The sequence below is a fragment of the Callorhinchus milii genome, unplaced genomic scaffold (genome assembly GCF_018977255.1).
Source record: "Callorhinchus milii isolate IMCB2004 unplaced genomic scaffold, IMCB_Cmil_1.0 Scaffold12, whole genome shotgun sequence".
Taxonomy (NCBI): Eukaryota; Metazoa; Chordata; class Chondrichthyes; order Chimaeriformes; family Callorhinchidae; genus Callorhinchus; species Callorhinchus milii.
The window spans coordinates 11,762,948-11,776,600 of NW_024704753.1; the positions used below are offsets into that span (position 1 = coordinate 11,762,948).

Below are 13,653 nucleotides of genomic sequence, written 5' to 3' on the forward strand. Positions count from 1 at the left end.
ATGGTGTTGTGGAGTCCTGTAGCTCAGTGGTTAGAGCACTCGCTTTGCAAGTGAGAGACCTGAGTTCAATTCCAGGCAGAGGGCGAAACCTTGGGCAAGTTTCCTTACTCCACACAGAGCCTAATAATAATCCCTCCAAAACCAAAAACAATAATAAAATTGGTCATTTTCAATCTACGACTGTGGGACATTGCTGTGCGCAATTGGCTGCCGCGTTCGCCCACAAATATACAGTCAATTCACTTTACAGTGTGTTCTGTGAAGCGCTTTGGGACGTCCTCCCGACGTGAAAAGCGCTATATCAAATGTGAGGATTATTATTATTATTGGGGCGCGGGTGTATGTTAGGCGGGGCTGGGGGCGGGGCTGGCGGCGGGGCCCGGATGGGGGCGGGGCTGGGGGCGGGGCTCGGATGGGGGCGGGGAGGGGGCGAAGGTTGGCGGGTGCTGATTGGTGGAACGAGAGGGCCAATGAGAGCGTGTGTTGTTAACCGGTACCGGCGGCCGGCCTCAGCCTGGATCTCACTCACACCCTCACACACACAGTGACACAGACCCTGAACAGACAAACAGAAACAGGAGCGGCGCTGCACTCGGTACCTACATTTACTATTATATGATGTTATTTTATCCGCTCGCGCTGCTGCTCATTGAGCCGCAAATGGAGTCCGGTGGCTGCTGCTGGGGGTGGGGTTGGGGGGGTGCTGGGGTGGGGGGGGTGCTGGGGTGGGGGGGGTGCTGTTGGAGCTTGGGTGCTGCTGGGGTGGGGTGGGTGGCTGCTATAGTGCTGCTATATATAAAGTGGTAAAGCCATGTTGCTTGTTTCTTGTACAGCTCTCATCCCTCAGTGGTTGATTGTGTTTCACAATGGAGGCCCCACAGAACGTCCTCTTCCCGGTGTTTCGGCTTCTTCTCTACGCTTCACTTTCACTGCTGGTTCAGCAATCGGTTGCCTCAAAGCAGAATCCCTGCCAGATGTGTCGTCATATTACTGAAAACTTCAAGAAAGTAAGGCACGCGTACTTTCTTCGTTTGGCAAAGGCGAGCTGTGGAAGAAAGAGCCCCTTTCACATCGGCGCTATATAAATGCAATTCTTTGTTGCTGAAATGCCAGTGGCCACTGACAAAAGCACCAGCTCCCTCCCACGTAGCTCCCTCCTGTTTTTTAAAAAAAATAGAGAGAGCTCCCACTTTAGTGCACTGAGAATACTGGACACTGTTGTGTCAATACTGAAAACTCTGCCGCCTGCATACTGACCCGGACTAAACTCCGTACCCACATCTCACCAGTTCTGGCCCAGGCTCCACTGGCTCCCCATCACCGAATGGATCGACTTCAAGATCCTCACACTCGTGTTCAAATCCCTTCACTGCCTGGCACCTCCCTTCCTCTCCAACCTCCTCACTCCCCAATCCACCACCTGGCGCAGCCACTCGACTCGCACCGGCCTCCTGCTTGTCCCTCGCATACTCCATCCCACCATCGGAGTTCACGCTTCAGCCACTACTCCCCAAAACTCTGGAACACTCTCCCTCAATCTCTCCAACTTGTCCCCTCATCTTTCAAGTCCCGCCTGAAATCTTTCCTCTTCGACCATGCTTACGGCCACCTCTCCAGTCCCTCCGGTTTGGAGTCAGGCTCCGCCACTGTTAAGCACTCTGAGACACTACCCTGCGTGGAGGGCGCTATATAAGTGCAAGTTGTTGTTGTTGACACAAAATGACAAGCACTGAGCTGTTTGGTGGGAAACACTGAGCGAGTTTTCCCCATAGTCCAAGGCATTGAAAAGTCAACTAATTCACACTGTAATACTGGGTCGACAGAGACAAGGCAGCTCCTCCAACAGAAGCAAGGGAACCAGCCTGCTGCCTGGCCCCTCACCTGGGGGAATGGTTGCCTGTGTAGGAGAGAAAATATTGTTTGAAAGGGGAAAAATTGAACTGTTTTAGTCTTCTGTTTCACAAACACATTGGATGCTCTGTGTCTGAGCTGCACGCTGCTGTAAGGAAATCGGCTCTGACTTCGGCTCATTTCACTGCCTGTTGTGATGCCATAAACAGCAGTGATCCAGCAGTGAGAAATAAGTTAGAACGCACTGCTGATAATGAGAAGTGTGGCACACAGATCCCATCCACATTGCACAGTTCGGTGGAACACATCTTGTTACCTGTAGGAATTGCTTTTTATGGTGTATCCAATATCACATTTTCAACTGCAGCCATACTAAGCTTTGATGTTGCTAGTGCAACAAGCTCTGTTTCCTGCTCTGTCCAAACTATCTCTTAAGAAGAAGAATTGAAGAGGGGAGCAGCAAGGATATATCTGTACAAAGGTTTTCTAGTTCTTCCTAAACTTTCTTTTAAGAATTTGAATTGGGTTTAATTCTAAAATTCTCTCCCTCAAAAGGCTGTAGACGCTGGATCCATTCACATTTTCAAGATGGAGGTAGATAAATATTTGTTAGGTCAGGATATTAAAGGATATGGGTCAAGGGTGGGTAACTGGACATTAGCCATAATCTTATAAAATGGCAGAGGCTTGAGTGGCTGAATAGCCTACTTCTGCTTCTATGTCTATGTATTTAGAGTCCTGTAGCTCAGTGGTTAGAGCACTCGCTTTGCAAGCGAGAGACCTGAGTTCAATTCCAGGCAGGGTGAAACCTTGGGCAAGTTTCCTTAATAATAATAATCCCTCCAAAAACCAAAAAACAATAATAAATTGGTCATTTCAATCTACGACTGTTTGTGGGACATTGCTGTGCGCAATTGGCTGCCGCGTTTGCCCACAAATATACAGTCAATTCACTTTACAGTGTGTTCTGTGAAGCGCTTTGGGACGTCCTCCCGACGTGAAAAGCGCTATATCAAATGCAAGGATTATTATTATTATCTATATATCTATGTAATTGCTAGGAAAGCTTTGTTCTTTTTTTCCCCTCATTTCCACTCTCCTCCCTTTAACTGTTTGTTTTGAAAATATTTTATGATAATAAAGGAACGGAAGGAGGTTGTTAATTATAATACTTGCATTTGATATAGCGCCTTATTGCGTTGTCAAAACATCTCAAAGTGCTTTGCAGGATTTAATGCATAGTGGTGTACATTTTGATTTTGTATATTTTGAGCCTGTTTAACCTATTTTTAAGATCATGGCAGATATTTTGTTCTCATTTCCCTGCTGTTTTATCATTCTTGATACACAATTCCCAAAAATCTATCTTCCTTTTTAAATATCCCAGTTGTTTCTGGGATTCTGGGGCGGTGCATTACACAGAGGTAGCTGGTGGCCATGAGTACACCAGTCTCCATGTTATAATACATGCATGGCATCCCTCAATGTAAGATGTATGTTGCAACACTGGCCACTTCCCTGCCACCCCTCATGTGGTCTGTCTCGCAGGGAATGGAGAAAACAGCAAACAAGAATTTTGGAGGTGGAAACACCGACTGGGAAAGCAAAAATCTGGCAAGGTACAAGATCAGGTAAACTGCAGCACATGTGTAGATTGTGCAAATGTATGATGTGTATGTATTGTGTGTGCTCATGCGCGCGCGTGCGTATGTTTGTGTGTGTGTGTGAGAGAGAGTGAGACTTGTGTGCACATGTTTAAAGTAGATCATGTGCATCTAACTGCACAGATGCTGTGTGCCAAGCCCTGGATGGTAAGGGTAGACAGTGTTTGTTTGTGCACAAAGGGTGGGTTATTTATTGAATCTGCAAAATATAATCTGGAACATTTGAAACAAAATTTAAGGTGTTGTGGCACAGTCTTGTTTGGGGGCAGTTCCTGATACTGGGAATATCAGGGATAGTTTGCCTTCCACGTCTTCAAGGATGGATGCATTCTGGTTCTATGTCTCCTTCACTTCAGCATGTAATTCAACAGTTTAATGAGTCAGCATATATCCTTGTGGACTTACACCGGGCTGTGTAATGGAGAACTGAATCTCAGTTTGGCTGGAATGACTATGAGTTTTTTTCATCTGTCCCAAGTGCTTTTTCTGCACAATATAGAGGTGCCGATCCTGGGTCAGCAAGGATGGTCTCTTAGTGTCTCAGTACCACTTGGCTGTGGCTGTGTAAAGTATCACTTTACTGTGTGGGTTTAAAAACTGAAGTGATTTAAGCAGAGGGTTCATGACTGGCCGGTGTGATGTCTTGTCCAGTCATACCTTGCATGCTTCTCCATCTGCTAGGCTTGTGCCGTTGTTTTACGGGATTAACTGTAACATCGATTTGATTGTGGGTCTAAATCTCTTCAGCATGATCTAATATTATTGGAAGGACATAAATTTAAGATTTTAACTAGAAGCATGAAAGAGGAAGTTGGGAAGATTGTTTTCTCAAGCAGAGTCCATCAGAATCATTTAAATGGGAATCAGACTCTCGTGCGCGCACACACACACACATATAAATGCACTATGTTAGAAGGTATGAACAGGAGGATTGGGATTAGGTTGGGGCTTTACTGGAGGAGCAAAACCAACAATAATGAACAGTTCAATAGCATTTTACTGTGTCGGAGATTGCTTTGCTCCTACGATATTATTGTTTTGTTTTTATGTTCTGATCCCCAGATGGATTGATTTTAATGAATCTCTGTTATTGCAGTGAGACTCGTCTACTGGAGATCATGGAGACTCTGTGTGAGAGCTTGAATTTTGATTGTAATCAGATGGTGGAACAGAATGAAGAGCACCTTGAGAAGTGGTGGTTCAAACAGTGAGTGCTCTATGCTTCCTGCTCGCTCACTACCATCTGCGCTGTTCCTTTCCTGAAGTGCTCCATGACCACCCCTAACTCTTTCATAAGGTTGTGCGAGTGAGGGGACTGTGCACCTTCCTGTGTCAGTTGTTCTTTACTGGCTGAGAGGATTATTGGCCAATTGCCATTTCTATCAATATTCCCATCTACAGTGAGGTCCTGGCTTGCACCTAAATGCTTTTAACTGCAGCTGGCAAAGTGAGCAACGTAGTGTGATATTCAGCCTCTGATCTCTCTGAGAGTGGCAGTCTCTAGTAATAGGTAAGGTGTTTCTTTTTTCTACATTATGTTGACTGGGATGAATGAGCCCTCCATACTATGAGGCAGTTGAGAAACCTCTGTGTACCCTTTTTGGAAGTGCAACTAGAAGCATGAAAATATATTCTGAAACCATTTTGTCTCTTGCAGGCAGGAGGCTCACCCTGATCTGCTTCAATGGCTCTGTCTGGACACCATCAAAGTGTGTTGCCCCCCTGGGACATTTGGACCTGACTGCTCATGTGAGTGTAGAGCATGTCTAACCCACTTCACCACAGGAGCCAGGTTATTCACTCGTTAAGAACCATTAAAGTCATTTTATTTTATAAATGTTTCGATTTTTAGTGGAAGTCGATTGTTAAAACACAGTTTTTTCTGGTTTTACTACTTACATTTAATTACAAAAAAAGTCCAAAATATGAACAGAAAGTTGTGCACCTCGCTTCAAAACATCACCGACTTTCTGTGCGCTGCAGAATGGCAGACTTCTGTGTTGTTAGGGGCCATCAATGTCCCTCAACTACAACAAATTGCATTCATACAGCGCTTTCATGTCAGGAGCATATTCAAGGAGTAGGTCAGTCAAGGGAATTTGAGACGGACCTTCATGTAGCCAAGGGAGGGGGCTCCGGGATGGAGTTCCAGACGTTGGGGGCAGAAAAGCTGAAGGCCGTGGATTGGTGGGGCGGACAGGACTGTCCTGATGACCTGGAAGTTGGGCTTTTTGGTTTACAGTTGACCATTACTTTAGTAGGGAAAGCTGGCCAGCATTTGAAGCGAGAATGCTTTCTACACAATCACTGAGACCAGTGTCCGGTTATAACCCGGTTATAACCCGAGTCAGGAATTTATTTAATTGAATTAATGTTATACCTGGGTGCTACTGTGGAAGCCTAGAAGAATTTTGATTTCCAGCCACAGGGTGGCCCAGCTACACCCAATTCTGCTCTCATCTAGAATGGTCATTGTAGGGTTTCAAACAAGGCCCAATGAATTCTAGATTTGGAGTTGGCATTGGAATGAAAAGTTCTGTCATGAATTAATACAGCAGTCACAAAGGTCTGTACACAATGCAAAGTATGGTGGGATTAATATAATTTGTGGGCTTTTTGTTACAGCCTGCAAAGATAGAGCAACAAAGCCTTGCAGTGGATATGGGAAATGTGATGGGGATGGAACACGTTCGGGCACCGGGCTGTGCGATTGTGAGCATGGCTACACGGGATCCACCTGTCTGGAGTGCGCTGATGGATTTTTCGAAGAGTCCAGAAATGAAAGCCATTTGGTGTGTCATGGTGTGTAAAATTGATTCAAATGTTGGTCATATAAGTCAAGCTCACACTGAATTCACTCCCTGGCACCTCCCTACCTCTCTGACCTCCTCACTCCCAAATCCACCATCCGGCGCCTCCGCTCAACTGACACTGGCCTCCTGCTCGTCCCTCGCATCCTCTGCCCCAACATTTCACCCTCCCCATCGCACTTTGAACCACTACACCCCAAAACACTGGAATACGCTCCCTCAATCCCTTGCCCCTCTCTCCCCTTTCTCTAGTCACGCCTGCAAACCTTCCTCTTCAACCCCCCCACCCCTGGCTTGGAGTCAGGCTTCGCCACTGTTAAGCTCCCTGAGATGCTAACTTGCATGGAGGGCACAATTATAAGTGCAAGTTGTTGTTGAATGTAATGCAAATGGCTAGTGAAGTCAAATGAACAGTAGAAGCTTTTTTTGATTTTTCTCATGTCCTGTGTAACTATAGGTCTGGAACTATAGGTCGTTCAGCCTACTGTCCACAGTCAGCAAACCTTTATCAGCTACAGTATGGGGTCTGATTTGTCTGTGAATAGATTGATGCCACGGATACAAATGTAATTTGTTGTTGTAGTTGCTAACTGTATGATGGTGTTAGGGTGTGACTGGTGTCCCATTTCACTTCCTGCTTCATTGGCTGCTTTGTTTCAGAATGCTACACATCCTGCAAGAAGTGCACTGGTCCTGAAGATTATAAGTGTCGAGATTGTAAGACAGGTTGGGTTCTGCACGACAACAAATGTGTGGGTGAGTGCTGACTGACCTCAGCTATTGATTACATTCTGCGTCAAGCAATCTTTCCCTGGTGTCTGTCCTAACATTGCACTTGACATCCTGTGTTAACTCCCCTCTTAACCTTTGCCTTAGGTAATAAAGCACTAATTTTATGCTAATAACTATATCCTCATTTCTGGTATCCTTGTGAATCTAACCTGCACCTTGTATAACTCTGATATCCTTCTCTGATGGAGCTTTAACGCGCTACTTCACTTGTAGCCTAATTAATGTCTTGTATAGACTCAGCGCAACATCCCCCTCCTTCCAACTTTCCCCTTCCCCCAGTACCACTGCCGGCTTGGCACCCAGCCATCAGTGTTCCTCACTTTGAGTTGTGCTTCTAACATGAAAGGCACTGCTTAATGCAAAGCTTTCTGTGTTAGCGTGGCTCAGTTGTTACGACTCTCGTCCTCTTGAAGTGCAAGGTGCCATATCAAATGTAAGGATTATTATTGCTGTTATTAACCCTGCAGGGGTTCTCAAACGCTGCTTCTACTTTGAATTTAAATCAAAAATTTAAATCTAAAAGCAGCTGTTTTTTGTGTCTCTCTCTCCTCAGATATCGATGAGTGTGGCACTGAGCTGGCAAGATGCACGGCTGGCCAGTACTGTGTTAATGGAGAAGGCTCGTACGAGTGCAGAGGTCAGTGATGCCCTTCTGTAGCTGAATCATCTACTGGTTAAAATTGTGCCGGCTTCATTTTTCAGCCAGGTCACAAGATTACAAGATTGGTTTGGATGAAGAAGGCTTTTTATCCCATCCAATCTCATCCCTTAAGAACACCCACCCTACTGTCCCCTCCAATACTGTATCAAGCTGTAATAATTCCAGCGTCCTGGCCTCAACTAGCTTTCCTGGCAACCTGGTTCAGTCGCTCCCCTCTCGACTCTCTTCCCCCTCCTCGCTCCCTCCCTTCCCTCCCCTCACCCTGACCATTTCCCCCCTCCTCGCTCCCTCCCTTCTCTCCCCTCACCCTGACCATTTCCCCCCTGCTCGGGTCCTGACCCAACTGTGCAGCGCCTTGGGACATCCTCCTGACGTGAAAGGCGCTTTATAAATGGAATATTGTTGTTGTTGTTGATTATCCTTTGGGTAAAGAAAAAAATCCTTGTGTCTGTCCTGAAGTCCACTTTATAACTCTGTGTCCTCTTGTTCTGCTATCTCAATGCATTCTGAAGTATTGAACTGTGTTTACTTTTTCAATCCCATTTAAATGTTATACCTTTATGAGGTCCCCACTGAGTTGTCTTCTCAAGACCGAAGAGCCCCAAGCTTGTCTCATTTTTTCAGAGGTGGGGGAGTTTACCAGTGAAGTATTGTTCCCATTTTCCTGGCTTTCATCAGCCCAGCCCATGCTCCTAGCCAGAGAGTGATCAGTGATGCAGGAAATTATCTAAAACAACCCAATGCCCAAAGGCTGTCCATGGGACTCGGCTGTGGTGCAACATGCTTCCTGCATTTGCCACTAAATACACTTCTAATAATAATCCTTGCATTTGGTATAGCCCTAATCATGTCTTTGTGACATCTCAAAGTGCTTCACAGAATATACTGTAAAGTGAATTGACTGAATTTTTGTGGCAAAACTCAGCAGCCAGTTGAGCACGGCAGTGTCCCACAAACAGTCGTGGATTGAGTGACAACATTTTTTGGGGAGTTTTTTAAAAAAAGGGGTTTTATTACCCCCGGAAAAGCGATCTGCCAATCGACTAACAATTGGGTTCCTACTTACTGCTAGGTAAACAGAGGCGTGTGGAGTAAGGAAACTTTCCTACTGTTTTGTCCTGCCTGGGAATTGAACCCAGGTCCTCTTGCTTGCTTGCGAGGCGATCGCTCTAACGACTAAGCTACCGTGGTTAGCTTTGTGGTTAGAGCTACCACTTGACAGATCCCTATGATGCACTTTGAGATTTTTGATGCTATCAAATGCAAGGATTATATATTTATATTTATTATTTTGGGGTGCTGGTGACTGGAGTGAGCAGTGTAATGAGTCACAGGCAAAGAGTGACCCTTTTAAAAGCAATTTCTTCTTTCTGTTTCCAGCTTGTGACTTGGCCTGTCTGACGTGTATGGGTGGTGGACCGGGACGGTGTAAAAAGTGCAACAAGGGCTACTTGATGCAGGGAGCAAAGTGTATGGGTAAGTGCAGTACTCCAGGGAATGGACATGGTTCGGGAGCTGCAGCTCTGCTAAAGAGGCCATGTTCAATTAATATATTCAGATCTTAGGGTTCGATGTCTGCATGTTTGTAGCATTCTCACCTTTGAGTCAGAGGATTGAGGATTCAATCCGTATTGTTGGGACTTTGAGCTCACAGTCTAAGCTGATACCCCAGTGCAGTGCTGGGGAAGTGCTGCTTTATTGGTGGTGGCGACTTTTGGATGAGATGTTAAAACTAAGGACCCGCCTGGCTGTTGAGGTGGACTTTAAAAAATCTCGTGGCACTATTTGGAAGAGGGAAAGGAATTTCTCCCAGCTTCCTGACCAGCACATCCCGAAAATTGGTCATTTACTTCATGAATATTTGCTGTGGGCAAATTAGCTGCAGCAAAAGACACAGTTACTACATTTTACAGTAAATCCGATGAAGCGCATTGAGACATCCTCATGATGTGAAAGGAGTCATGTAAAATGCAATTATTATTATAATTTTCCTGGTCTTGTAGGAACATAATGTTCCTGAGCTGTGTGAAGCAGGGTGTGGTGGTGTGAACTGTAGAGCAGTTAACCCTTGCCAAGGACCCTCGTAGTGCAGCATGAATTGCTAAAGTTCTGCTGCCGCACACTTTTAATTCTGTATGGAAGGAGGCAGCAAAGGAAAGAGGAGTGGAAGGAGGAGAAGAGAAGTTAAGTTGCTGTGTGCTGTTAGTTATTGCTGTATGGCCGTTGTGTGGAAATTCAGTCGCTGTATACTGTTATTTCAGACATTGACGAATGTAACAGTGAAGTGCTGCGATGTACAGGGAAACACGAAGAGTGTAAAAACACAGATGGAGGCTTCACTTGTGTGTGCATCGACAGCTACTCTAAAAAGGATGGTGTGTGCATTGAGGATCAGCCAACCAGTAAGTGCAAAGTGCCCGCAAGTTTTTATTTCCATGTGGAGGTTTATTTATGCCCCATTGATCGCTCTGGAGGATAGCTCTAAGCTGAGAAAATATATAAGGCTAGTGATGTCCCCTGTCCAAGGTGGGCAATATAGAGACCTTAACTGGGAATGAATATCTGTAGCAGAAAGCTATTGACAATGAGCATAACAACAAAATTACATTTATAGAGCACCTTTCACGTCGGGAGGACGTCCCAAAGCGCTGGACAGTCGGGTCGGGGCCCGAGCATGGGGGAGGGGTGAGGGAAGGCAGAGAGGTGGGAGGGAGACCAAAGGCACGGTCGAAGAGAAGGGTCTTGAGACCAGCCTTGAAGGAGGCAAGAGAGGAAGCGAGGCAAAGGGACCGTGGGATGGAGTTCCAGAGCGTGTGGGCAGAGGCTGAAAGCCCGACCACCGATGGTAGGGCGGGTCGGGTGGGAGACATGGAGGAGACTGGAGCCCGCTGAACAAATGTACTTTGTGAATGAATCTGCTCCTGTTTATTTCCGTGTCTTTCAGTTTGTCGCTCGCTCACATTGTTTTGCTGTTCCCCTTTCCATTTCTATCCCATCTGCCTCTTTGTCCCCAACGCATTTCCTTTTAACTTTGTTCTCTGTGTACTTCTTACTCTCTGTGTCTGTCACCATCTCTCTTGTCAATCTCTGCCCTGCATGAGGGGCACAATATAAATGCAAGTTGTTGTTGTCCCTCTGTGCCTCACACTCACTCTTTCCCATCTCGATCACTGGGGAACAATACAGACGAGGTAAATTAGATAGTTGCTCAAGATTCAACTAATAATAATAATCCTTGCATTTGATATAGCGCTTTTCATGTCTTCTAGACATTTCAAAACGCTTCACAGAATAGACTGTAAAGTGAATTGACCGTATATTTGTGGGTGAAACACAGCAGCCAATTGCACACAGCAGTGTCCCACAAACAGTCGTGGATTGAAAATGACCAATTTATTATTGTTTTGTTTTTTTGGAGGGATTATTATTAGGTGTGTGGAGTAAGGAAACTTGCCCAAGGTTTCGCCTGGAATTGAACTCAGGTCTCTCACTTGCAAAGCGAGTACGCTAACCATTGAGCTACAGGACTCTAAACTGTACCAACATACAGTTTCAGCAGGGAGGGCTGGCTTGTGAGGAAAGAAACAAGAGCTCGGGCTAATTTTTCTCTCATCTGTATTTCACTGAAGCTCCAACTACAAAGAATGTGAGCTTGTATGGCTGAGTCCTGCAAGATAGAGGTCAATGGGGTGTGGAGGTTTATTTTACTGACAGTGATAGAGACTGTGTGTAGATATAAAACGATTCAAACCTGTAGCATATTGGTTAGAGCATTTGCTTCGCAAGCATGAGGATTTGGGTTTCATTTCTGGACAGGGTGAAACCTTAGGTAACTTTCCTTAGGAACCTGGTTGTTAGTCAATTGGTGGATCGCTTTTCCAGGGGGTAGTAATCCCTTCAAAATAATAATAATAATTTGGTCACTCAATTCACCACTATTTTGTGGGACACTGCTGAGTGTAATTGACTGCCTCGTTCCCCCATAAAATACAGTAAATTTTATAGTATATTCTGTGAAGTGCTTTGAGACATCTCAATGTGATAAGGCGCTATATCAAAAAATGCAAGGATTATTGAAAAAGGAAAAATGAATGAAAGTTGGAAATAAAAACCTCTTAATTCTCTGCCCTTGTCACCACAGTGGTCCTCGAGGAAGGTCTGTTTGACAATGTGACTGAAGATGAGATGGTGGTTTTACAGCAGATGTTCTTCGGGATCATCATATGTGCACTGGCGACACTTGCTGCGAAGGGTGATATGGTCTTCACTTCCATCTTCATCGGGGCCATTGCAGCAACTGCTGGGTACTGGCTATCCGAGAGGTCGGACCGGCTCATTGACGGCTTCTTGAAAGGAAAATAAGGGAAAACGGGTTTTGCATGTGATGGATGGGATGGTGATGGATTTAACAGCCTGGCCATTGAGAAAAGGAGCTGGTTTGTTATCCAGCGGGCTGCTTTAGCAGACCCATAGTGGCTGGGATTCTGGGTAACTTTCAATCCTCTCTGAGCTGTGCATGTCCGAGAACACAAGACGTACTTAGCACTACAGGCAATGAGCGTGAAGCATTATATGTGAGAAACTCGAGTGCTATAGTTTTCAGATTTAGGTAAAATGTACAAATAATGAATTAATTTATTTAAGATATGTAAGGATCACATGTTTTGGGTTGAGAGGGAGGGGTGGGGAGAAGCTTCTGTGCTTCTTGGGTCACATTGTGCTTCCACTTATTAAATCCAAAATATACCTTCATTCCCTCTGTTCACATATGTGGATGGAACCGTCTCTGGTACACCTGTTAACTGGTACCTGTCCGGCTTATACTGCCTTCGCCTCAGTCACTTCTGAAGTTTACTCCCAATAGCAGAGGGTTGAATTTCCAGTCAGTGCTTGAATCCTGATTTGAACCTATGGGCACTGTCAGCAGTCCTGACTGTAGCTTGCTCCTGATGGGATTCACACAGCTAACTCCTAACTTTCCCACTCATCTCCATGGGAGATGGACAACTGTCAATGTTGGAATGAGGTTAAGATGGATGAGCCTCAACTCAATTGTGCTTTATCATCTAAGACTATGAGATTAAATGAAACGAATGGCCCTCTTAATCTGAAAATGGAAGAGTTTGGAGCACAACTGTCACACATAACTCGCCACACCTGTCACTGTACCTCCTGCTTATTGTTAGATTGTTGGGTATTGATAGACTAGGCCAAACCCGAATGCCCAAGTCAACTGGGCAAAGTAGAAAGAACTGTAGATCGTGAAAGTATTTTATTGATAGTGCAGACAACTCAAAGTGTAGCGTGTCCCGAGAACAGCGGTTTGAAGTTGTTGGGTTATCTTGCATTCATTATTTATTTTTGAAGTCATCTGGGTTTGTGTGAAGGTTTCGAACTCTAGTATATCTGCAAGTGACAAGATTCTGCCTCTAATGCATTTGCAGGGAGTAGCGCTGATCTCAGATGGCTTCTCATCCTGTTTTAATGTTCCTCATTTTGTTATAATAATAATCCTTGCATTTGATATAGCGCTTTTCACGTCTTCTAGACGTCTCAAAGAGCTTCACAGAATAGACTGTAAAGTGAATTGACCGTATATTTGTGGGCGAAACACAGCAGCCAATTGCACACAGCAGTGTCCCACAAACAGTCGTGGATTGAAAATGACCAATTTATTATTGTTTTTGGTTTTGGAGGGATTATTATTAGGCTCTGTGTGGAGTAAGGAAACTGCCCAAGGTTTCGCCCTCTGCCTGGAATTGAACCCAGGTGTCTCGCTTGCAAGGCAAGTGCTCTAACGACTGAGCTACAGGACTTGTTAATCCCACGGCATAATGCTGCATGTTCCCAGTGCTGCCACTTACAGGAAGTTTCT

The 13,653-nt window shown here is 45.2% G+C and overlaps 1 protein-coding gene across 3 annotated transcripts; it reads left to right on the forward strand.

Moving 5' to 3' along the window:
* Positions 1-421: 421 nt before the first annotated feature.
* LOC103176614 (protein disulfide isomerase CRELD1) lies at positions 422-13,308 on the forward strand. 3 transcript variants are annotated; one of them, XM_007890263.2, is made up of 11 exons: positions 422-595; positions 834-1,007; positions 3,400-3,482; positions 4,612-4,722; positions 5,173-5,264; positions 6,141-6,317; positions 6,986-7,081; positions 7,671-7,754; positions 9,159-9,254; positions 10,040-10,180; positions 11,920-13,308. In XM_007890263.2, the coding sequence occupies exons 2-11, from the start codon at positions 867-869 to the stop codon at positions 12,138-12,140; spliced, it is 1,242 nt and encodes a 413-aa protein (XP_007888454.1). In that variant the 5' UTR covers positions 422-595; positions 834-866; the 3' UTR covers positions 12,141-13,308. The 3 variants fall into 3 exon arrangements, with proteins under 3 accessions (XP_007888454.1, XP_007888455.1, XP_042195718.1); XM_007890264.2 differs by having other exon boundaries at positions 3,400-3,470; XM_042339784.1 differs by lacking the exon at positions 422-595 and having other exon boundaries at positions 760-1,007.
* Positions 13,309-13,653: the final 345 nt, after the last annotated feature.